The 27,189-nt window shown below is 38.4% G+C and overlaps 1 protein-coding gene across 2 annotated transcripts; it reads right to left on the bottom strand.

Moving 5' to 3' along the window:
* TM4SF18 (transmembrane 4 L six family member 18) lies at window positions 1-26,723 on the bottom strand. 2 transcript variants are annotated; one of them, XM_060638919.2, is made up of 6 exons: window positions 26,558-26,719; window positions 26,263-26,456; window positions 23,116-23,205; window positions 6,980-7,122; window positions 2,788-2,968; window positions 1-2,027 (listed from the first exon to the last, which is right to left on the bottom strand). In XM_060638919.2, exons 2-6 carry the CDS (start codon window positions 26,437-26,439, stop codon window positions 2,013-2,015), a joined length of 606 nt encoding a protein of 201 aa, XP_060494902.1. In that variant the 5' UTR covers window positions 26,440-26,456; window positions 26,558-26,719; the 3' UTR covers window positions 1-2,012. The 2 variants fall into 2 exon arrangements, with proteins under 2 accessions (XP_060494902.1, XP_060494904.1); XM_060638921.2 differs by lacking the exon at window positions 23,116-23,205 and having other exon boundaries at window positions 26,558-26,723.
* Window positions 26,724-27,189: the final 466 nt, after the last annotated feature.

The raw sequence follows: 27,189 nt of genomic DNA, 5'->3' as shown, positions 1-27,189 counted from the left end.
TTTTGGATGGCTGTGTTAATAATTTAATAATACATACACTGTACTGCATTTGGCTGCACCCCTGTTCTCAGACAATGTTTCCAGTTCTGTGGCAGAGTCGTTCAGCTGACGTCTGTCTACTCATGGTCCACTCAAGGTATGATGCTGTATTGAATCTGAATAAGACTGAGACAGTCTGAACGTGTCTGACAAACTGGTGGGGTTGACCTTCCAGAAGTCTGTTTACAAGAGGACTGAGGAGTCATTGGGAGACCTAAGAAAAGAGCGTGCTGGATATGACAAGTTTATGGGCTTGGTGGAGTAATCAGATACTCTCAGTATTTTGGCATCCTTTCTCATCCTTTAATTATTTTCCTGAAAGCAGTGACTGGGTTGCTTCATTCTTGGCTTCCTAGTTGAGATTCTCAAGCAGGAATGACCACCAATCTCATTTGGATAGTGTTTCACTCATGGCTCAGTCAAAGCTAGTAGGGTAACAACAGGCTGCCCATGGCTTGGGTGCCCGTCCCAATTCCTTCTGCTGGGTCCAGGGCATGGAGGTCATCTGATATACAACATGGCTTGCTTTCAGGATGCTTACTTACATCAGCAAAGGCTGTGGACAGGGTGGCTGCCCTCAAAGGAGGATGTAGGCAGAGCAGGCACCAAAGAGAGAAGCATTTTCCCCTTTGCCCCAGGCTACTGCCCAGCTTTGGCACAGAGCAAGTGTTGACAGAGTATTGTTGACAGTGTTCATGGAGGAGAGCAATGGGCAAGTGGCAGAAGTGTTATGGCCTGGTGGGCCTATGTTGGAGACAGGTGTTCAGCAGAGCAACAATGAAGGGGAGAAGGGCCTGACATGAATATCCAACACTGAGTGTCTACTATGCCCACTTTATGCTATGTCCTATGGATGATGGGAAACATAAAACATGGCTGCTGTTCTCCAAGAAGTCATGGTAAGTATAGGTAGAAAGTTTCTAAATGTTTTACTTAATTTTTTTTCTATAAATGCAAGTAGTGGTAACTGCCCATAATATAGGTATCAACTGATCAATGGTCACTTTCTTTAACCCATTGAGCATATCCTCAACTGATCATTTATTTCAAGGCTACCTCTTGTAGCCCACCACACTCATCATCAGGAATGAGAAAATTAGGCTAACAGCTCAGTAAGATTATATAGGCTTATATAAAACTTTTTTTGTCTTTTCTACCTCACTACTTTCCTTACTGAACATTAAGTATTAGTTTATGATATATTATAGATACTCGAGGTAGGAAAACATATGAAAAACGCAGTATCTTTAAACAGAAAAAAGCAAAAAATCTTGATAGTAAAAATATGAGTTTTAAAAATGTATTTTAATGATAAAACATAATAAAGAAAATTTGGAAAATATAGAAAAGTAGGAAGGGTCACCTATGATCCAAGTCAATGACAGTTGACATTTTTCTGAAAATCCTTCTAGATTTAGTTTTTATTGTAAATTTTGATTATTTGGTGTTTACTTTAGGTGGTTATATGTATACTATAAACATGAATTTATAATCTGTTTTGTAAATTAGCAGTATTCATAATCTTAAAAATGTAATTTGTAATGACTGTGTGACATATTTTGTAATGACTTTATATTACAACTAATATACTACTCTTTAATTCTTCCCCTAACTTTAGACTGTTGGATATTTCTAATTTTCCAGAATATTAAATAATGTATTATTTATATTTTCATAAAGTTTTATCTTCTATTCTTATTTATTTCCATAGTATGGATTATTGGAAATGGATTTGTTTGACCAAAGGGTATAAACATTTCTGAAGATCCTGACACATATTGCTTAGAAAAATATTCTAAGTGGAAAGGTAGCATAGTTGGCACATTCAGTGAGGAATGTAAATTTCATAAGCAGGCACAACAAACACCAAATGGAGAAAACATCATCACTGGAATATTGCCCTTAAGTCTATACAGTAGATATGAGAAAAACAGATGGCATATCTTGATAATGGAAAACATTCTTGTCCTTATTCAAATAATTCCAGGCTATGAAAAAAGAAAAATAAAGTGAGTAAAGTAGTAAATTTGGCTTGATTAATGATCCATAATCCAGGTAGCAACTTAAAATTATAGTTCATAATCAAAACATGATGAATTTGGAAAATATCTATTTGAAACTACCAGGAAGGGTGTAGCTATTTTTAAATAAGACGCAAGATTACTCACTCATGATTTCTGTTCACTTGGGACTTGCCGGGTAGTTTTAGCAGTTTCAACCAAACTAAATTAACATCAGTATTTTAGTAGATGAAGCAGAAGCAGTTTTGAAGGGATAAAAACAGATTTCTCTCCTTTAAAATCAATTGCTAATGATTCAGTATAAAGAATAGTTATTAGGTTAATGTAGCAGCATTCAGAAGAGAAATTATTTCAATAGGATAATGTTATGAGCCTTCAGTTATCTTATGAACAGGGAAATTCTCAATAAACAGTAATACTTCTCTGTGCTTTGGGTTATTTCTACACAGAACACTGAAATGTTGCTCATGCAAAACACTTCTGCTATTTTCACCACTAAACACTGAGTGCAGATTTTATAACTATTCCATTGATTCATTTCATATAGGCAAGCCAACAGACACATTGGAATATCAAAAAAATGAAATATTAAAGTTTGAGTAAAGACAAGGGCAGTAGGAAGGGAAAGAAAATGATGGGAGTCTAAAAACCATTCAACAAGAGTCACTGAATCTTGGACAGTGGGGGTAAAATGGAAGACGTACAGGTGCCACTAATGATCTATTACCTGGATGATGACTGAATAGTTTCCACACAGTATCTTGGATAACTGAGTGACTACTCTGATGAGGCAAACAATCACCTGAAGCCCACTGAGTGCTATGAGAATGGAAAATAAAATGATATTCCACTCCACTACATGTGCAGGTTCCAGGCACTGAATCCAGATGCTGGAATCTGTAAGGAAACTGACAGAGAGGAGGGATATGGTCAGCAAGACTGGTCCAAGCAAGAAGGCCACAGATGTTTGGTCTGTTTGGGAAATTAATATATATGATTGAAATACATAATATTATTAAATGTGAATTAATACATTTAAAAAATCATTCATATATATATATATATATATATATATATATATATATATATAATATATATAGTATGCATAGCATTGGGCTATGCTTATTTAAACATGATGCCTGCCTCAGAGACCATTTTAGTTCAGTTAGAAAGCAAGCACATATGGATAAGTTCACTAGTAACAAAAGGCAGCATGTATCAATACCAAGAAAGTTGAAGATTGTTCATTTCCCTAAAAGTCCAGAAGTTAGCCTGGGCTGTCAGAGACAAAGCTGAGCTTGTGCTAGATACAAAAATCACACATGTGGCAAAATAGCAAAGGTAAATGCTGCTAGAAATTCCTAGACTCTGTCCCAAAGACCTTTCAAACTGGTTTTCAAACTTGAGCATAGATCAGGATTATCTGGAGGGCTTCTGAAAATGCAGGTTACAGAGATACACCCCAGAATTTCTGATTTGGAAGGTCTGGATGGGGCTTAAGATTTTTCATTTCTTTTTCTTTTTTCTTTTTTCTTTTTTTAATTGGTTTTTATTTATTTTGAGAGAGAGTATGCACGTGTGAAAGGCAGTAAGTGGGGGAGGGGCAATGAGAGGTAGAGAGTTCCACACTGTCCCAGCAGAGCCCAACAAAGCATTCGATCTCACAAACCATGAAATCATGCCCTGAGCCAAAATCAAGAGTCAGACACCTAACTGACTGAGCCATCCAGGCGCCCCAAGATATTTTAAGTTCCCAGTGATACTATTGTTCCTGGTTTGGAGTCCACAGGGTGACTTTAGAACATTGCTGCTTGACTGCTGCTAAGATTTAGATTCTGAGGTGGGAATGCAAAAGATTGAAAGGTTCAATTAGTTTAGTTTTGCACTAGATTGTGAGAATTAAACCACTATGAAGATAATCTTAAAACCATGCTAAATCTACCCTGCTGACTTATGCTCACTTCCAGAAATGCTATGGCTATCAGCACTTGTCCTAAGGGTGACACTGTTCAACTGAATCAAAATGGAAAACTGGCCTCAGAAAATTCCCCAAACAAAAACAATCGAACCTATTTATATGGCAGAGTTGTTTATAAATGTCTTGTCAACAGCAATATGCTTTTCCTTAAGACAGCAACTAAGGCAACCTGGGTACTGGACAAGTGGCCTTGAGCATTAGCGTCTGTGGTAGAAAGAGATGAATTCTGCATTTTGAGGAACACTACCACCATGACTTCTCTCTTCTCTTAGTTTTTCCTTCTCCCCCCTCCATTTCTCTCCTATTTCTTTCGTTCTCTGTTTCCTCTCTTTATTTCCTACTCTCTATGCTCCAGGAAACTCAGAAGCACTCTGAGAATTTCCTGATATTGTTAATAGCCCTTAGGTCTCAAGCGGCAAAGAGTATTCAATATGGAACTCCTGAATCTGTAGGATCTTGAGCAAGAGACTTTACCTCTCTGACCTCTAGAGGCTTATTTGGACAATGGGCTTAATATATCTAACCCTAGGGTTATTATGAATATTTGTTGAAAAGTGTGTAAAAAATTCTTTGGAGCCTGTAAAGCATGGTACAGGTATAATTTTCTGTTACTATTACCCTAGACCCATTTCATACACCCTCATACACTTAACTCAGTCTCAGCCACTAGGGAAGCTAATCCCTTCAAGATCCTTACTCTAGACTGTTCCCAGTATATGCTATGCACAGATCACCCAACACTTTTAAGCAAGGTGATTTGCAGGGTTTCGATTTTTCTCCTGGACTATGGTGCTATTTATTCTTTGTGTAAACCACAGACTAGTAAGTGCATTAGCAGGGTCTGGAAGGAATAGAGACACTTTTTCTGATAGTCCTTTACTCCACAACCTCCATATATGGCTCTATCACAACTTTTACTTTATTATATTGTAATTTTATCTTATCTGTATCTATATCTATTCCCTCACTAAACTGTGTACTCTGAGAGCCCCGTTGTGATTTATGCACCCCTGAATAGCCAGGTCTAAGACCTAAAGCAGTGCCTGGTACATGGCAAAGATCAACAAATACCAGTCACCATGTCAGTGGCTGAGTCTACTGTCCCCCACCCCACCCCACCCCACCCGGGCAGGTGAAGGACCTCATGTGGCATAAAAGATTACACAGGGTAATGATGTTAGTAATAAAAGCTGGCATGTCTTAAGCATTTATGAAATCTAATTTGTGCTTTCCTTCCATTTAATTGTGAGTTCTATGCGATAGAAATGATCATGATCTCCCGTTTACAGAGGCTTAGGGATATTTGTTTAAGTCATAGATTTTGTAAGTAGCATATAGAAGACTTGAACCCAGATGTATAAGCATTGAAGACTCTCTGCTACAAAAAAGCTCCCATCTTAGCATTCTATTCTGTAAGGTCTGTCTGAGCTCCTAGAGGGAAGTAAACCTATGTAATTTATCTTTGACTCTCTAGCACCTAATTCAAGACCTGAACATAGTAGGTGCTCAATAAATCTTTGTTGCATAAATGTGCAAATCGATAACCGATTTGTAGAATTTCAACATTAACACTTGTTTCACCCAGAAATTGCCAAGCCTTGGAAATTTCTTTAGGAGACCAGAGACTTAACTTCCCTTCGTGGCTGCCGATGTTTTACCTCCAAATATTTGTATATAGTTGGGATTGGATGAATACGACTATCAAGGGCAACTTTAAAGAGTAATGGAGAGGCATGTGAGAAGTCTGAGGTTCTTGCTTTGAAAGGGAAGTCTTCAGTGGTTTGGGTGTGGAGGAAAGTTCAGGGGATGATGGCACAAAAAACGATTTTTTGCACCCAGTGGGACTTTCTACATTAGGTCCCCTTTCCTAAGCCCCTTGTGTCCCACAAGAGTGCTCAGAGTTATTTTCTAGTTCCCCTGACCTGAAAGAGAGCTCTGCTCAAGCACGTGGCACTAGAAGCTTCAGAATGAATGAAGGTGACTATGGGCACAGAAGTAGCTTTGCAATGCAGGCCTAGGTGAGCATGCAAGCCTTCAAATGAATGTGGGCCTTGAACAATAGACCCAGTCATATGGTGTTGAGAAGAAACTGTAACTTCCCTATGGAGTGATGCTGACACTCCCTCAATTTATACCATTAGAATTCTGAGCACAAGACGAGACAGGGAGAGATTCAATGAACCTCTCCTATATCTCCGACTGGGCCCTGCTTCCTCTAGAGCTGTTTCTACAGGTGCTGGCAGGTCAATAAACCAGGTGCTGGTAGGCTCAATGTCAGTGTGAGGTGTTCTTCGATCTACGATTGGGTTCCTCAACACCTGACTGAACCACCAGCCCTCTAAGTAAGGCTACCGCCCTAGACTCTTCTTCAATACATGCTAGATAATCTCCTGGCTCCTCCATAAACTCCTGCACCTGGTCACGTCCCTGGATCTCATTCTGCACTTTGCTGCTCACCCTGCCCAGTTCTATCTCTGTGTTGTCCTTGATGGCATAGCATGGGTAACACCATCCATGGGTACTGTGATTCTTTCCCAGCCAAGCCCCTTCCCATCTGTAATGGACCACACATCCAAATTGGCCACAAAACAAGATTGAGTTGCTAGAACCACTCAAGTCCCAGGCTCCAGCAGTTGCCAGACCACAATAACCACAAAGCTTTGTTCTGAAGTATAGGAAAAACACACCTTTCATTTGGATATCTCCACATCAGCCTCAAAATAGTGAATGCATAGGACATTAAAAGACTGGCAAAAAAACCCCTCCATCTCACCAGAGATCTGTGTAGGAAGAAATTGGCTATGTGTTATTAAACTAATAGGAAAATTCTGCACTAACGTAACCACATGGAACCCCAAAGTTATCATGGAAAGTGAGCAGGAGCATGAAGCCAGGTGTTTCTGGTTTTCTGAGCCTCTTGATTTGGAGAATTATTCCTTACCGTCCAGCAGTGCCTTCAAAGGCGTACTCCCAGCCATCGAGAGTGCGGCAGTATGGACCCTGAACAAGGCCCAGAGCGGATATGACCAGGCAGTATCCAGAGAAAGCAATTCCAAGGGAAGAAAAAATCATTGACAGCAGTGTCTAAATTAAACATAGAAGAAGACGGTTAATGCTATAGGATGAGACAAGGAGATATTGTGGATAAATGATCAGATAGGTACCTTCCCCTACTCATCCACGCCTACTGCAGACTGTGTAATACCAAATGTCCACATAAAAATGGAAACACTTAATTCAAAAGCACCTAATGTTTAAAATAAGTTTTTAAAATGACTTTTTGCTCGGCATTCCACAGAGGAAACTAGTTAATTTAGTAAATTTGTTCCTTTCTTATGGAATTTTGATATCAAAATAATGATCGTACATTAATGCAGTGAAGATGTGTGATCAATCAACCTATATTTCTTTATTGAAGACGTTATTTTCTAGGTAGGGTGGGTTCTCTAAGAATCAAGCTATGACCATTGCTTTTCTCATGTGAGGATGATATGTGAATATCTTCACTTATATAAATATGAGGGGGAAACAGTAGGTGTCAGCCTAGGTGACCATATTTTTTTTTTAATTTTTTTTTTAAGGTTTTATTTATTTTTGAGACAGAGAGAGACAGAGCATGAACGGGGGAGGGGCAGAGAGAGAGGGAGACACAGAATCGGAAGCAGGCTCCAGGCTTTGAGCCATCAGCCCAGAGCCCGACGCGGGGCTCGAACTCACGGACCGCGAGATCGTGACCTGAGCTGAAATCAGACGCTTAACCGACTGAGCCACCCAGGCGCCCCCTAGGTGACCATATTTATGTTCAGGTGAGGATGGTATTGATGAGGAGGAGAACGTTTTCATTTGAGTAGACAGAATGAGCAGTATTCATAGGCGGATGGGTACAAGCAGAGTTGTAAGCATAAGTAGACTGGTCTGACCTAAGAGAGGGCTCTTATCAAGCATCAGAGGGGAGAAGCTTATGAAGACCAGATTGACATGGGGTGCTAATGCTGGGGAAATGAGGTTATTGGACATGACTCAGCCCTTGAGTTGCTTACAAAATGAGCACAACTTGTTATATCCAGTAGCATTTCATTAATTTTTTTTAATCTACCAAAAGGCTGAATGCATAGTCAATATACCTTTGTATACTCTTTATCTACTCTGTAGATTTTTTTAATCTACCAAAAGGCTGAATGCATAGTCAATATACCTCTGTATACTCTGTATACTCAATATACCTCTGTATACCTCTGTATACTCACCTTCTGTGAATATTTTACCATTTTTGCTTGCTCTCCCTTTTTCTGTATGTATATGCACATATACATGCACATATATTTATTTATTTACACATTTTTATTGCTTTACCCCTTGAAAATAGGTTGTAGATATTGTGATATCTCACACCTGAACACATCAGTACATATCTCCCCAAAATAAAGATATTCTATTGTTCTGCAACTGTTTTTTACTTTTTTGTACAGGACCCAATGAAAATTTACACACAGGGTTACATCTCTTTAGTTTCCTTTAATCTACATTAGTCTTGCTGCCGTTTAGTTTTTTAGAATATTAAACTGTTTTTGAAGAATACCAGCAAGTTGCCTTATAGAATGTCCCACAACCTGGGCTTTTCTGATTGCTTCCTCACAACCAAACTTAGGTTCAACATTTTGTCAAGAACACCTAATGGATGTGCATACATTATGGGCCTCTCACTACAATTGGTGATGCTTTTGATCTGTTGGTTAAGATGATGTTTTTCAGACCTATAAACATATGCCCCCTTGCAACTAGTAATTTGTGCGGTAATAACTTTGAGACTGTGTCATATGCTATTCCCTAAGGACATTTCAACTAATGGATTTACCATCCACTCATGATCCTCATATCCACTGATTACCAGTTATCACAGTGATTGATTGCAGGGTGCCGCTTCTCTAATTCTATCGTTTCTTCTGCATTTTTAACTTCCTATTATTGTGGACTCATGGATTTTCTAATTCAATGTGTTATAATTCATAACTGTTATTATTCTTTTAGATGCTCATTTGGTCCAAGTATGGCAGTGGGAACATCTTTTTAAGTCAATTTCTGTACCCTTTGAGACACCCCTATCATTCCTTGAGCACCTCCTTGCTTCCTGAAACAAAATGTACCCAGTTCATTTTGAATTGATAAAGACCCAGAATAGCTCTTTTTCCAACAAGCCATGTACTTGGTTTTTGAGCAAGGAAGTGACGTGAGCAAATACATAATTCTGAAAGATGGCTCTGGCAGTGACAGCATGCTCGCTGGAAGTGACAGAGCCCAAGATGAGGATTCCATGTGGAGACAACTTTAAATTGAGGTGACAAAGAGATGCTCTAAAGAAAAGACATTGGGATGGAAATAGGTAGCTGGAGATGGACTGAAAAAAAAAAATTCCAGAGTTTGGAACTTGAACAAAAAGGACAGAAATAGGGATGCCAAGAAGGGTAGTTTGGTTTGGGAGACAATTTAATCTAGTTTTAGAAATGTTGCTTTCAAGTGAGAGTAGAACAGCCAAGCTAGTTAACAATAAACTCAAAAACTGAAACCAGAAAAACTGAGCAAAACAACTCTGTGATTTTTTTGGAACAAAAGTAATCTCAAATCATATATATTTCAAGTAAGTTAGCATTATTTTACTGATTAATAACATTAATACATGCTCATTATGGAAAATCAGAAAAATATACTTTAAAAACATAAGAAAAGAACAATTCGGCTTTTTACCTATTTGGTATTATTTCATTGATGTCTTCACATATGATTAAAATATCTTTCAAATTATATTTTTCATATTGACTTTAATAGAATGTTGCCCCATCATGGGATGCGATAAACACACTTACCCTTTTTTTTAACAGTAGATTACTATTTGTTACACTTTATAAAGAAAATTTACCTATTCACTGATGCAGTCTTCCAAAAAGGAAGAAGGATGTTTTGAAAAGATTGAGCTCCTTGTTTACCAAATGTGCTCTTAGGACATTCACTGGAAAGATCAGTGAAGAATTTTTTCATTTGGGGAAACTGGCAACCATAGAATAATACGTGTGTGTGTACATATATAAGTTACAGTCTAATGAGTGCATACCATTACACAACCCAGATAAGCCTCAAAATAAATCCAGAATTAGAATCTCTCTGAGTTAGTTTCATCTTCTATAAAATGTAAATGATACAGATGATTATAGTAACTCCGTAACAGGACTGTTTCAAAATTAAAGGACAGAGTGGATATAAAAATTATTTGAAAAGTGTAAATATAATTAAAATATTATCTATTATTCCAAGTGCCTTGATTTAGCTGATAGTTGCTTCCAGGGATAACAACCTACAGCATTTTGGTAGAAAATGAAGCTCCACAGAAGAATGAAGAGTAAGCAATAAGTTTATAGGGTTCAGATCACCCCCAAAATATGGCACCTTAGCATAGTGAATACCTTAAACTGAAGGAGTTCAAGAAAATGGCAGAAGCAGGATGGTCACTCTGACCCCTCCCAACCTCTTTGCCCTTCTTCGCTGAAACAGGTCATAAAACTGCCATGTTTTATTACCCTCTCTGTACCAGGAGGAAGGAAAACATTCTTATCAGCAGAGACAGGGAATTTGGGGCCAAGAAACCTGTATAAACAAACCTTGATAAACTAAACCTTATCTTCCTAGTTACTTCTTCACCACTTACTACCCCTAGCTCAAACCCCCCACTCTTGCCAATTCTTTTAAAAAACATTTTTTTTAAACATTTATTTATTTTTGAGAGACAGAGAGAGACAGAGAACGAGCAGGGGAGGAACAGAGAGGGGGAGACACAGAATCTGAAGCAGGCTCCAGGCTCTGAGCTGTCAGCACAGAGCCCGACACAGGGCTCAAACCCACAAACTGTGGGATCATGACCTGAGCTGAAGTCAGTTGCCCAACCGACTGAGCCACCCAGGTGCCCCTACCAATTCTTCACAAATTCATTGCTGTTTCTTTATCTAAAAGGCATAGAAACTTGCTACTCTGACTTCTTCAGGTCTTCATTCTCTTGTGAAGGCTCCCATGTACACGTAATAAAATGTGTATGACTTTCTCTGGTGAATCTGTCAGTTTTAATTTTCAGACTAAGCCAGGAACCGTAAGAGAGCTGAGTAAAACTCCCCCCCACCCCCCCACAGTTTCTGGCACCCAACACAGGACACACTGGCCAGGGACAGCTTGCTCAGTTCAGGAGCTACAGTTAGAGATCCTGGATCTCTGACAAAATCCACAGAAGAATTCTTGCCATGTCAGTTGTTTGGATCTCTGCCTGTGGGGGACTGGTCGAGCAAAGGTGGTAGGAGTCTTTTCCTTTTCAGATTCATATTGGCAGGAGAAAAACATAGTCGGAATTGGTTCTTTGGATTGTAACTCTGGTTAAAATCTGGTTTCAAGTCATCCATTAGTTATTGATCCTTTCCCTCCCAGGAACAGCTATCACTTTCCTGTTTGTCTCTTATTTGAGTTCTGAGAACTTGGCTTGGCTTTCTGCCTGTCAGGCAGGCAAGTGTCAGTTCTTGGAGATGACCAACTGTCAGATCGGGCCCCCAAGAATACGCCATACAGAAATTGGGTTGCAACCCCCCTTGTGGCTAGCATTCTACCAACTGTCCACCAGCTCTCAGGAGGAGGTGTCTATGTCTTTGCTATTGCTACCTTTGGGAGTGGTTCTGGATCTTGCGAGGACTGTATCTTTTGCATCCTCTTTGGGGACGTCTTTTATATTCATGGTTAAGTATTGGTTTTGGTTTTGAGTCACTTGATAGACTTACTTTTGGTTTTGAGTCACGTGATGGACTTACTTTCGGTTTAAATATTTGAAACAATTTTTTTAAAGGGCTCTATGGTCAGAAGTTGGCCAAACTGAAAATTCATATTCAGATCCTGATAGACACTTAAAATCAAGGCCGTCTCTCCTAAGATGAAATGGGGCCCTCAGAGGGAAAGAAAGGATGCTGAAGGCTTTGTGAAATAATTTTGAAAATATTAGAAAGATACACCACTGTAAATCTAGAACACAGAAATTTTTTTACTTGCATCTTAGTTGAAATTTGTCTTCCTGATATAAAGAAGCAAATTGAAGATAATGTAGTTGGATGGGTGGGCCAGTCCCTTGATAACATTCAGGCTGTGACCCAGTTCCTTCAGTAATTAAAAACCAACTCTCCTTGCCCTACAAATCTAGTCTTTATGGAACTAGAAGCTAAAAGCAATTCAAAGTTCCCCCTATCTATCCTTACCAATTCCCAAACCTATTCATCTCGAAATGCCTGTAGATGTTGTAAAAGATCAGGACATTGGAAACAGAATTGCCCCCAAGCTTCAGTAAAAGAGGAAAAAATCTAAATAGTAATTTTTCTAGACCTCTTAATAATAGACAAATATGCCCCCAAACTCCTTCTGAAAGGGAATCGATATTCTCTATCCCTGGGAGCTATAACTCTTACCATGTCTTTGAAATGTAAACATCCCAGGAGATAATTAAAACACTGCTCACAATTGCCTGGGACTGAAGGGGTGGGGGAGGGAGGGCCTGGAGGTAGGGGAGGAGTTTAAAAAAAAAAACTGCTATAGAAATTCCTTCACCCCAAATCTGGTCCGCAGACTTCATAAAATGATTTGTCAAGGGCAGATAAAAATCTTAACAGTCTTCTCCACAAATGTTAGTAAAAAGCTATAGCTAACTGAGCTGGTAGCCATGATTTCTTCTACCAGAAACACAATATGGACTCTTTTATAAACTAGTGAGTTTTGTATCAAAACAAAGGCTGTACAATCTCTGTGTCTGTCTATATGTTTCTTTATGTCTATATGTGTATGTTACAGATGTGTGATATTTTCCTACCTTCAGATGATATTACCAAAACAATTTATAAAATCTCTCAAAAGTGTTCTATTCTAATTGGAGTAGAGATAAATGAGTTCTCATATAAATTAAGTATTCTTAAAACTCTCAGAAACACAGAGACTAATCTAAAAAAAATTTAAGTTCACAAGATCTGGGATAATCCTTGGTAAATAAAGCTAGTTTAAAAATTGTTGGGGACAAAACCTAACAAGCATATCTTTAGAGTTGTCATTATTAAACATAACACAGTCATACAATCTTTTTCTATCTAGGATTACTAGTCAAAGAAACTTATGTTATCTCTACTGTGTGTTTAAGAATATAGAACCATAAATTCAACCTAAAACAAAAGCCTACAGTAAAAATAAATTGCTGAATGTATGTCAAGCACAGCAGTTGAGAGAAAGAGAGAAAATGCATGTTCAACTTTTTAGGTGTTTCATTTCTATAGTGTTTGAAGCTTGCCTAATATATATATAATTCACAAAATTTGTCAACCAGAAAATAACTTAAAATGATAGCTAACAGGGGCGCCTGGGTGGCTCAGTCGGTTGGGCGGCCGACTTCTGCTCAGGTCATGATCTCGCGGTCTGTGAGTTTGAGCCCCGCGTCGGGCTCTGTGCTGACAGCTCAGAGCCTGGAGCCTGTTTCAGACTCTGTGTCTCCCTCTCTCTGACCCTCCCCCGTTCATGCTCTGTCTCTCTCTGTCTCAAAAATAAATAAACGTTAAAAAAAATTTTTTTTAAATAAAAAAATAAAAAAAAATTAAAAAAAAATGATAGCTAACTTTGTCTATTGTGTCAGGAAATCTTCATGAGTAATCTAAGTAACCTAAGTGTTCAGAGCAAGTTAAATACATATGTGATAAAAGTTTAATACTGAATTTTTCAATAATGATTAGGTTTTATAAAATACATTGGTTTTAAATTAGCTTCCAAAATCTTTTTGCTAACTTAAAACCTTAAAGTTACACTAAGTCAAGTTAAATGATGGTAATTCATTGAATAGGTACATCACTTGCAAACAAAATAAGTTACCGAAACATTGCTTACTGAACGTAAGTTTACCTACTTTTCTCTTTTTATTAGGGAGGAACTAAAGATATTTGGGTCTGTTAGTAAATGTCTTGTGCCACACTGAAAAATCACACTATGAGGAAACATATGCTTTAGATATTATAAAATAGCAGAGAAGGAGCCAAGATGGGGGAACAGCATGGAAGTTTTTTTTTTGCATCTTGCATCCATGAAATACAGACAGATCAATACTAAACCACCCTGCACATCTAGAAAACTGATTTGAGGTTTAACACAACAACTGCATAACCCAAACCACAGAACTCAGCAGGAACGCTGCATGGAGAGGTGAACTGGGGGAGACAGAAGCCGTGGAGGGCAGGGAGCTGTTTTTGCTTCCAGAGGGAAGGGGGAGAGAGTATGGGAAAAGCACCGCCCGTGAAAAGCAGCAGGAGAAAAAGTGGAAACAGCCACAGGGACTGAACTAAAAAGGGAGAAAGGAGAAAGGAGAGGGTTTAAATTCCACTAAGACTCTATAAACAAGGGGAGCACAGAGTTTGAAACTCCGCAGTGGATACCAGGTGGTGCTCTGGTGAAAAGGACGAATCCCCAGGAGCAGAGAGCAAGGTCCTCAGGCCACAGAAAAGAGGCGGTTCCCCTGCTAGGAGGACATATGGTGGAGGCTGTGTGCCCTCCCCCACGGCCTCACAGGCAAAGGTGTCTGGAGACCCTGGAGAGCAACTACATTCGCTGGTGCTGGAACAAGGCCGTTAACAGTGAAGCCTGGTGCCAGCCATGTGTTGAGATTTTCCATAATCCCTGAAACGCTGCTGCTATACGGTTGTGTGAACATTTTCTAGGGCGGGCTGGCACCCAGCTGCAGTCTCTGGGCATTGGCAGAAGCATGGTCCATGAACATTCCTGGGTGGGGTCGGCACCTGGCCATTGCTCCGTGAACGCTCCCCCAGAAGGTCTGAACAGGTCAAAGCCGCAGTCCCTCAGAAGTGAGGTGTTGAGAGACACAGCTGCATCTGAGATAAAATTCAGGAGGGAGGTGCCTCCTGGCAACCTGACCGCGCTTGGTTATGGACAGTGTAAAAGCGAGGGGTGAATGGAAGCCGGAGACAAAGGACAGGTGTGTGATTGCTGATCAGGGAGAAGAGACTTCTCCCCGAAGTCTGGGTAGCTGGGTGATGCCATTTTCACCTCTCCCGTGCATGGGCATTTACACCTACAAGCGCCACGACAGCAATCCACCCCAGTAAGCTAAACAGTGCCATCTAGTGGAGGATGGAGCCATTATACTAAGCCCCACACAACTGGGCAAACCTCGCTCTTCAGGAACACAAATCTCTCTGCCTGCTTAGTTCAGGGACTATAAATTGCTTCATATTTTGACTTCTAGGGGAAAACGATGCAATGTCAATCACATTTCAGTATGTTCACTGGTCCATCTATTTGATTTTTTTTCTCTTTTTCATTTCTTTTCTTTTTCTTGAATACAGAAAGAGAAAAAAATTTTTTTATTTTTAATTTTCATTAAAAATATTTTTCTTTATTTTTTCTACTGTATTCTTTACTTTTTTGTGAATTTTTCAAATTCTATTTTACGTCCATCATTTCATTTTATTTCAGTGTATTCATTTTTTCAAATTTTCAAACGTTTTCCTCCCCCCCCCCCCCTTTTTTCTCTAATCAATAAAGCTCCTTTTAACAACCAGACCAAAACACACCTAGGATCTAACATTGTTTATTTGATTCTTTTGTGTGTGTGGGGGGGAGGTGTTTTTAATTTTTTAATTTTATTTTTTTACCTTATTAATTCCTTTTCTTCCTTCAAAATGATGAAATGAAGGAATTCACCCCAAAAGAAAGAGCAGGAAGAAACGGCAGCCAGGCACTTAACCAACACAGATACAAGCAAGATGTCTGAACCAGAATTTAGAATCACAACAATAAGAATACTAGCTGGGGTCAAAAATAGATTAAAATCCCTGTCTACAATGACAAAAGAAGTAAAATCTAGTCAGTATGAAATTAAAAAATGCTATAACTGAGCTGTAATCTCGAACGGATGCCACAGCAGCAGGATGCGTGAGGCAGAACAGTGAAACAGTGATATAGAGGACAAACTTACGAAGAACAAATGAAGTGGAAAAAAGAGGGAGACTAAGGCAAAAGAGCACGATCTGACAATTAGAGAAATCAGTGACTCATTAGAAAGGAACATCATCAGAATCACAGGGGTAACAGAAGATGAAGAGAAAAAGGGGTAGAAAGGTTATGTGAGCAAATCATAGCAGAAAACTTTCCTAACCTGGGGAAAGACAGACATCAAAATTCAGGAAGCACAGAGGACTCCCATAAGATTCAACAAAAATAGACCATCAGCAAGGCATATCATAGTCAAATTTACAAAAGACTCAGGCAAGGAAAGAATCATGAAAGCAGCAAAGGGAAAAAAGTCCTTAATCTACAAGGGAAGACAGATCAGGTTTGCAGAAGACTTATCCACAGAAACTTGGCAAGCCAGAAAGGAGTGGCAGGATATATTCAATGTGCTGAATCGGAAAAATATGCAGACAAGAATTCTTTCTCCAGCAAGGATGTCATTCCAAATAGAAGGAGAGATTAAAAGTTTCCCAGACAAATGAAAATTAAAGGAGTTAATGGCCACTAAACCAGCCCTGAAAGAAAATTTAAGGGTGAATCTCTGAGGGGAGAGAAGACAGAAAGAAAGAAAGAAAGAAAGAAAGAAAGAAAGAAAGAAAGAAAGAAGAAGAGAAAAGAAAGGATAGGAAAAGAAAAAAAGACCAAAGCAACAAAGACTAGAAAGGACCAGAGAACACCACCAGAAACTCCAACTCTACAAGCATCATAATGGCAATAAATTCATATCTTTCAGTACTCACTCTAAACATCAATGGACTAAACGCTCCAGTTAAAAGACATAGGGTAACAGAATGGATAAGAAAATAAGATCCATTTATATGCTGTTTACAAGAGAGCCACTTTAGACCTAATGACACCTTCAGATTGAAAGTAACGGGATGGAGAACCATCTATCGTACTAATGGTTGACAAAAGAAAGCCGGAGTACCATACTTATATCAGACAATCTAGACTTTAAAATAAAGAGTGTAACAAAAGATGAAGAAGGATATTATATCATAGTTAAGGGGTCTAGCCACCAAGAAGACCTAAAAATTGTAAACATTTATGCTCCAAATGTGGCACACCCAAATATATACATCAATTAATCACAAACATGAAGAAACTCATTGATAATAATACCATAATAGTAGGGGACTTCAACACCCCACTTATAGCAATGGGCAGATCATCTAAACAGGAAATAAACAAGGAAACAATGGCTTTGAATGACACACTGGACCAGATGGACTGAACAGAAATATTCAGAACATTTCATCCTAAAGCAGCGGAATATACATTCTTCTCCAGTGCACATGGAACGTTCTCCGGAATAGATCACATACTGGACACAAATCATCCCTCAACAAGTACAAAAAGAACGAGATTGTACCATGCATATTTTCAGACCACAATGCTGTGAAACTTGAAATCAACTACAAGAAAAAATTTGGAAAGATAACAAATACTTGGAGACTAAAGAACATCTTACTAAAGAAAGAATGGGCTAAAAAGAAATAAAAGAGGAAATAGAAAAGTATATGGAAACCAATGAAAATGATAACATCACATCCCAAAACCTATGCGACACAAAAAAGGCAGTCATAAGAGGGAAGTATATAGCAATCCAGGTCTTCCTAAAGAAGGAAGAAAGGTCTCACATACACAACGTAACCTTACACCTTAAAGAGATGAGAAAAGAACAGCATATAAAACCCAAAACCAGCAGAAGTCAGGAAATAATAAAGATTACAGCAGAAATCAATGCTATCAAAACAAAAACAAACAAACAAACAAACAAACAAACAAACAAACAAACCCAGAACAGATCAATGAAACCAGGAGCTTGTTCTTTGAAAGAATTAACAAAACTGATAAACCACTAGCCTGTTTGATCAAAAAGAGAAAGAAAAGGACCCAAACAAATAAAATCAAGAATGAAAGAGGAAAGATCACAACCAACACAGTAGAAATAAAAACAATAAGAAGAGAATACTATGAGCAGTTATATGCCAATAAATAGGCAATCTGTAAGAAATGGACAAATTCCTAGAAACATATACACTACCAAAATGAAACAGGAAGAAATAGAAAATTTGACCAGACCCATAACCAGGAAAGAAATCGATTAGTAATCAAAAATCTCCCATAAAACAAGAGTCCAGGGCCAGGTGGCTTTCCAGGGGAATTCTACCAAATATTTAAGGATGAGTTAACACCTATTCTCTTGAAGCTGTTCCAAAAATAGAAATGGAAGGAAAATTTCCAAACTCTTTCTATGAAGCCAGCATTACCTTGATTCCAAAACCAGACACAGACCCCACTAAAAAGGAGAACTACAGACCAATTTCCCTTATGAACATGGATGCAAAAATCCTCAACAAGATATTAGCCACCTGGCTCCAACAATACATTAAAAAAAATCCCACAACCAAGTGGAATTTATACCTGGGATGCAGGGCTGGTTCAATATCTGCAAAACAATCAATGTGATTCATCACATCAATAAAAGAAAGGACAAGAAACACATGATCCTCTCAAAAGATGCAGAGAAAGCATTTAACAAAATACAGCATCCTTCCTTGATAAAAAACTTTTAAGAAAGAAGGGGTAGAAGGGTCATACTTCAAGATCATAAAAGCCATACATGAAAGACCCAATGCTAATATCATCCTCAATGGGGAAAAACTGAGCGCTTTCCCCCTAAGGTCAGGAGCAAGACAGATATGTCCACTCTCACCATTGTTATTCAATATAGTATTGGAAGTCTTAGCCTCAGCAATCAGACAACACAAAGAAATAAAAGGCATCTAAATCGGCCCGGAGGAGGTCAAACTTTCACCCTTCCCAGATGACATGATACTCTAATATAGAAAATCCAAAAAATACCACCAAAAAACTACTAGACCTGATCCTTGAATTCAGCAAAGTTTTCAGGATATAAAATCAATGTACAGAAATTGGTTGTGTTCCTATGCACCAATAATGAAGCTACAGAAAGAGAAATCAAGGAATCGATCCCATTTATAATTGCGCCAACAAACATAAAATACCTAGGAATAAATCTAACCAAAGAGGTGGAAAATCTATACACTGAATAACTATAGAAAGCTTATGAAAGAAATTGAAGAAGATGCAAAAAAATGGAAAAAGATTCCACGCTCCTGAGGGAAGAACAAATATTGTTAAAATGTCAACACTACCCAAAGCAATCTACATATTCAATGCAATCCCTATCAAAATAACACCAGCATTCTTCACAGAGCTAGAACGAACAATCCTAAAATTTGTATGGAACCAGAAAAGACCCAAATAACCAAAGCAATCTTGAAAAAGAAAACCAAAGCAGGAGGCATCACAGTCCCTTACTTCAAGATGTATTACAAAGCTCTAATCATCAAGACAGTATGGTACTGGCACAAAAACAGACACTCAGATCAATGGAACAGAATAGAGAACCCAGAAATGGACCCACAAACATATGGCCAACTAGCCTTTGACAAAGCAGGAAAGAATATCCAATGGAATAAAGACAGTCTCTTCAGCAAGTGGGACTGGGAAAACTGGACAGCGACATGCAGAAGAATGAACCTGGGCCACTTTCTTACACCATACACAAAAGTAAACTCAAAATCGGTGAAAGACCTAAATGTAAGACAGGAAGCCATCAGAACCCTCAAGGAGAAAGCAGGCAAAAACCTCTTTTTGGCTGTAGGAACTTCTTACTCAACATATCTCCAGAGGCAAGGGAAACAAAAGCAAAAGTGAACTATTGGGACCTCATCAAAATAAAAACCTTCTGCACAGCGAAGGAAACAATCAGCATAACTAGAAGGCAACTGACGGAATGAGAGAAGATATTTGCAAACAACATATCAGATAAAGGGTTAGTATCTGAAATCTATAAAGAACTTCTTGAACCCAACACCCAAAAATCAAATAATCCAGTGAGGAAATGGGCAAAAGACATAAATAGACACTTCTCCAAAGAAGACATCCAGATGGCCAACTGACACATGTAAAAATGGTCCACATCATTCATCATCAGGGAAATACAAATCAACACCACAATGAGATACCACCTCACACCTGTCAGAATGGCTAACATTAACAACCCAGGCAACCACAGATGTTGGCAAGGATGCAGAGAAAGAGGATCTCTTCTGCCCTGCTGGTGGGAATGCAAACTGGTGCAGCCACTCTGGAAAATAGTATGGAGTTTCCTCAAAAAATTAAAAATAGAACAACCCTATGACCCAGCAATAATTGCACTACTAGGTATTTATCCAAAGGATACAGGTGTGCTGTTTTGAAGGGACACATGCACCCCCATGTTTATAGCAGCACTATCAACAATAGCCAAAGTATGGAAAGAGCCCAAATGTCCATCGAATGGATGAATGGATGAAGAAGAGGTAGTATATATACACAATGGAGTATTTCTTGGCAATCAAAAAGAATACAATCTTGCCATTTGCAACTATGTTGTTGGAACTAGGGGGTATTATGCTAAGTGAAATTAGTCAGAGAAAGACAAGTATCATATGACTTCACTTATACAAGGGCTTTAAGATACAAAACAGATGAACATAAGGGAAAGGAAGCAAAAATAATATAAAGACAGGGAGGGGGACAAAACAGAAGAGACTCTTAAATATGGAGAACAAACAGAGGGTTACTGGAGGGGTTGTGGGAGGGCGGATGGGTTAAACAGGTAAGGGGCATTAAGGAATCTACCCTGAAATCTTTATTGCACTATATGCTAACTAACTTTGATATAAATTTTTAAAAATTAATTAAATTAAAAAAAATAATGCTAATCAAATCACGACAAGTTTATGCCAGCCCTTTGCCAAAGATAGAATAAAATAAAAATCAAAGCATATGTTTTATTAATGGCAAACAAAAGGAATTATGAAATAGCATATTCATGAATTTGCCAATCAACTGAATGTTGATATACAACACTTCACAATTGCTTACTTCCTGGTTTTCCCTTGAAATTAAGGTATCTAAGAGTTAAGAATTCTAGTGAATATATGTAATTAAAACCCCGAAAAAAAAATAAAACTACTGTAAATACTAGTATACAACCCTGTATACAAAAAAGATGTGTTTTGTTTTGTTTTCAAAAAAAGGCATGTGTTTTGGTTAATAAATAAAGAGTAATGGAGGTGTGTTTTTGTTAAGGAGGAGGGAAACTTGAGGAAAACTTTTTCTCCACTGTAAAGTGAATCAATTTCCATCGCAGAACTTCAGCAGTTGCAAACTGGTGCAGACTCACATTTAGCCTGCAAGATGTGCTTTATTTAATTTAAATGACAATTAATTACCAACATAACTGAGAAGTTTTACATAAAACTCTGTATTTCTACTTTCTATTGACAACGGAGAAACATTGCCCAGTGTTGTCGTGATAACTTTGGCTGGACTTCAGTAGCAGCTTCCTCTCTTCCTTAAATAGAAATCTTGCTCTAATGGCTACCAGGCTAACTTCTCTCTTTTCCATCAGGTATTGACTCCCGGGGCATATAAACTGGGGCCCTATTCGAGAGCCTACCTTGAAGGAGCCAAGCAGAGAATCCAGGGAATGCTTCCTCCCTTCCCCCTGCTCTTCCCTTTGAGATGCCAGTCATCTCATTCAATTTCATTTTAAGACCTTGTCCAGACTCCACACTGTTTATAGCATCCATTTGTGCCGGAGATGCTAAAAGTGAGTCAAGGCAAAATGGACACATTTATTTTTATTACAAACTTAATGGCACATGGTTTGTTTTCTAGAGATTCCCTGAGTATCATAGGTTAATGTTTACCTGAATCTACTGCTTCACCTAAGCCATTTTGCAAGCGTTTCCATAAGCAGAATACCAGCAGCTACAGGGGGATGCCGAGTCAGTTGGTTAAGAAAACACATACACACAGCGCATATGTGCATGCACGCGCACAGAGTGCATTTCAAGTTTTCAATTCTTCTCCACCAGGAGCACAGTTCTAAATTTAGCAGCTACTTTAGTCATCCAAAGGCATCTGTCAAAGAAAGCCGGCCATGCATCTTGGCTGCACATTAAAATCTGATTGCACCTCGGACCAACTAGGTCAGGGTGTCTGGAGGTGGGATTCCAACTCCAAGCCCTCAGATGATTGCAATGTTCAGCCAAGGTGGGCAACTGCCGTTGCAAGATGTGCCTGCCAGGCCTCTAGTAAAGTTCTTTTTAGTTAATACATCACATGTTCCCTTTGAGCCACAGATAACTCATAGAAAGTATGGATAACAATCATCTAATTCACTGGATAAGTGTGAAAAAACTATAAAGTGCTGTGCAAATAAGATTCAAAGCTAACCTTGAGGAGGAGAAGGACGATGATGGAAATGTAGGAGCCTAGCACCTGCCTGTTGAACACAGGCTTAGAAAATTTGGTTGTATTATTCTCTCTTGATTTTATTTAAATTATTTTTAAAGACCCAGTTCAAAAAACGTACATCACATATACCTAACACGTGGATAAATCTAATCATTATGCTGAAAGAAGCCAGATACAAGAGACAGATACTGCATGATTCTATTTACATTGAGTGCAAGCTAATTATGATATAAAGCAGATCAAAGGTGAGTCTCTTGGGGCTGATGCGAAGTGTTCTGTGTCTTGATGGTGATGGTGGTTTCATGAGTGTATTTGGCTGTCAAAACTTATAGTAATGTACAATTTTAATGGATGCTATTTATTTTATGCAAATTTGTCCTCAATGAAGTAGAAAAGGGAAAAAAAATAAACTCACAGAAACCCAGTTAGGAAAAGGTAGTATTATTTTCTAATTTTGTGTATCTTTAAATCCTGAACTTCTGGAAGAACATCAGCAGGGCAAAGGTGGAGGAAAGACTGTAAACAAAATGAAAGATAATTTTTTTGAGGAAACTCTTGGGCTCTGAATTGAAAGGAGCATGCAGAGGGTATAATAGTGTCAATATTTTCATGTGTCTGAGTGAGCCAGGGCTCCCTCAACCATCCTCAAAGTACTATTGCTCTTACCATGTATTTTTTGCTGCAGTTTTCACTCTGGCAACATTTACAGTTATTATCATTCTCCAGTACAAGAAGAACTGCTGCTACTATAAGCATCTGTAGTAGGAAAGAGAGGAGATATCAGAAATGGAATACTAGTCATAATCAGAGCACAGTGATTTAGAGTAGGGACTCTGGGGCCAAGGGGACCCAGGTTCGAATCCCAGGTCTGCCATTTTCTAGCAGTGCAAATTTGAGAGTCCTTCCCTATAAAATGGTTTTAAAGACTCACTTCTTTGGGTTGTTATGAGGTAATGTATGTAAAATTTTTAACATAGTGCTTGATTTATAGTAAGTGATTGATAAATGATAGCTATTATTATCCTGATTATCAGTCATCAAAAGTTAATGATTAAGCAGTAAATGGTATGGACATAGGAATACCACCCTGGGCAGCAAACCCACATTTCTCACTGACTCGGTTGTGGAGGTCAAAGGAAAATCATTCACCAGAATTTGCTGTTTGCCAGACTCTCTCCATTTACTGCCCTCTGGGAATGCAGGTAAGAAGCATAGTTAATCTGAAACTACAGGTCTTGGGATGCCTGGGTGATCTGTTAAGCGTCAGACTTCTGCTCAGGTCATGATCTCACTCACAGTTTGTAAGTTCAAGCCCCATATTGGGCTCTGTGCTGACAGCTCAGAGCCTGGAGCCTGCTTTGGATTCTGTCTCCCTCTCTGTTTCTGCCCCTCCCCCTGCTCATGCTCTCTGTCTCTCTCTCTCTCTTTCTGTCTCTCTCTCTGTCTCTCTCTCTCTCTCTCAAAAATAAACAAACATGAAAAAAATTTAAAAAAAAAAGAAAATAAATTGAAACTACATGTCTTAGTTCAAAGTAAAGTCGGTTTAATTTCCCTAAGCATTCAAACCATCTAAGGTTCAAATTTTCGAGTGTGCTTTGTCTTTATCAAGCCAACAGGCTGGGAGAGTTCAATGTATTCTACTTCCCTTTCTTGGTATCTTAGACAAAGAGCTCAAGTTCTGGAAAGAACATAGATTTCTTTATTGTTACAGTTCCTGATTTGGGCAGGTATGGACCGTGAATTGCTTCTAGAAAATTCTCTACCTATCCTTCACTCTCAATGTTCAGGACTGAATCTTGAAGCTGAGTTCATCGTTATTTTACTATGTGTACTCAACATTTCCAGTTTCCAAATTCCTTCAGATTTCATTTGTCTGTTTATTTATTTATCTATATTCCTCTTCTTTCTCCAAAAAGGATTCAATGCAGGAAGAATAATGTTTTTCAAGAATTCCTTGACCATGGAAAATAGAGAACAAGTTCTTTTTCCAAGTTTTAAATTTTATACGGAATATAAACAAAAGAGTCCTATATTCTCCTCCTTTCAACACCATTAGGTATCACAGATTTTAGTAGATTCTGGTTTAATCTTAGTGATGCCATACAACTGGTCCATTTATTACAATTACTTATCGAGGGAAACAATGGTGAGAGAAGTCACGGTTCATCAGGTATAGTAACAGGCTTCATTCCAATATTATTAGAAATCATTAGACCTGGACCCAGGAACCCTGTGTCAAAAGAGAATCACAGGCATTGCCCGTGTTGAAAGAGAAACTCCTTTCTTTTTTTTATTGTAAAAAACCGAATAACTAAATAACTGAAACACAGGGCTCAAGCATACTAAAGGAAAATTACCCCAAATCCCACCACCCTCACATGTCTTTTATGTATTTACTCCCAGTGTTTTACCACATGGATATATTTTACTTAGATGCAATCGTAATTTATTCACATTTTTTGTATCTTTTTTTGCCTAGCACCAAATAATATGCACTTTCCATGTTATTACATCTTCACAATTATAATTTTCATCACCATATGAAGTGGAATGTACCACAGTTTACTTGGCCAATTCTATGCTAGGGTGCTCCTACTAATTATATGCTGCCAGAAATATCTGTGCATCAATTTCCTTATTATGGATTATTTCCTCAGAATGAATTTTCAGACATTTTCATGGATCTTAATATAGCATATCAAGATCTTCTCCAAACGGTTTGCATCCATTTATAGTCTGATCACCAAACACTCACTATGTACCTATCACATAGCAACTTTAATAGCACTGGGTGTTAATACTTTAAAGTTGACTACCTTGCTATTCAAAATAGTAACCAAATGAAAACTGCCTTTCATCATAGCTATTCAAATACCATAATAAACACCCACAAAGATGTAGAGATAAATTATAATGCATTTTCTTTTTATGTTATTGGAAGTATGATAAGCTTACAGTGCACAATGTGCTGTTTTTAGATATGACATGGTCAGGAAAAGTGTTTTTTCCTCTAAGTTGCCAACATGATTTACTGTCAGTTTGTTTTTAAAGAGTACAAAGTCATCAGGAAAACACTCATGGATGCTTACTGTAAATAACTCAATTTAGTTTTCAAAAACATGCTCCATTATTAGGGGTAAAATATAAGATTATTTAATGATAATGTGGCCCATCATCGAGTATTTATAATCACAATATTCTCTGACTCCCTACTACATATCAGCCTCCATCCTGGGCCCTTCATTCATGAGATTTTATTGAATCCCCACAATTACCCTAAAAAGTAAATGCCATTAGTCCCATTTTCCAAACAGGATACTGAGGCTCAAAGACAGAGTAACTTGCTCAAGGTCTCATGACACAAATGGCAGAACTTATATCTGAATGCAAATTTGTCTGAACCTCCAAATCTCTATTTCCACACAGTCTTCATACCTCTCCAATCTAGAGAAATTGTGAGGGCAGATAGAAACTATTCTGGAAAAGAGCAATGCCACTGGAAATTAAATAGCTTAAACCTACACACACGGTTCATGAGGACATAATATTTCTAAAGCCAGCGTCCCACAAACTTTCATTAGGACTAATTTCCTACATTGCATGAGTGACATAAATGGGCAGCTTACCGAAAACAAAGCTGCCCTCCAAAGTCCTCACGGACTATCAGCCTCTCTACCCCCACCCATCTTCCAAATCCCAAACCCAGGATTAGTAGAATGATTTTTCCATTATTCATCATTTCTGCTAGGAACAAGACAATTCTTAGTAAAAACATCCCCCTTTGCAATCCCAAGTCTCCAAAGTCACACTTACCATGACACCTGAGAAACAGATTCCTTCAAAATACCACACGTAGTTGGTGAGTTTATTGCTGGATGCATAGGAAGTTTGCCCATTTGGGAAATACAGTAATATATTCACAATTATACTCCAAAGTGCAAGCGGAATCAGCAGACCACTTAGGCAGCCTCCACATTTCCGAGACCCCATTTTACCCTGCTCAGAACCTGCAGGAGATTTCAAGAGTGTAGAATTACATAAAACCTAATTTTCTTCCTACCTGTCCTTTTTTTTTTTTTTTTTTTTTTTTCTCTTTGAGATTACCTACCACTTTCTGGGTCAGAGCCCTTTACTTCATATTCATGAAAAGCTCAGGACTCAGCCAGAACTGCCGCTCACAGTCTCTTGGTGTGAAATAGTGGTTTACTGTTTGGAGAACAATAGACAATGATCAACGGCTGAAGAGCTGAGCTGGTCTTCATCCTGTGCCAAAGGAATGCGGTATTTTTACTGCATTTTAAAATAAGTCATTTTCCTCCGGATTAGAAAACTGAAGACTTAACCCTGAGCATAATTTTAAGAAGGAAGTTGGGGTTGTGGGGGTTGGAACTGAATCTGGCAAATTTCATCCAACAGTGAACAAGAGAGTTTATATCATAGCATAGTATGTGGTGCGCTTGCTCAAATATCCTGACTTTATATACCAGCCTTTTATTCAATGTTCTTTATTTTGTGCTCACTATCACCAAACTTTGTTCAAACTGTAGGGGCCACAAAAAGAACAAAGAAAGAGACAGGCTGGTGAGTGAGAAAAACAAGATAACACTGTTGGTGAGTTTACTGTTGTAATACCAGTAAAGCTTTCCTTCTAAGAGTTCATACCTGTTATTACTATCTCTCTGAAAAATAACAGAATTAAATTCATATCTTTCTTACTGTTTAGGAAAATGGGTAAAAGAA

This window comes from Panthera onca, chromosome C2, assembly GCF_046562875.1.
Source record: "Panthera onca isolate mPanOnc1 chromosome C2, mPanOnc1 haplotype 2, whole genome shotgun sequence".
NCBI lineage: Eukaryota > Metazoa > Chordata > Mammalia > Carnivora > Felidae > Panthera > Panthera onca.
Note: the sequence above shows the minus strand (reverse complement) of the source record. Positions and strands in the feature narration are given on the sequence as shown.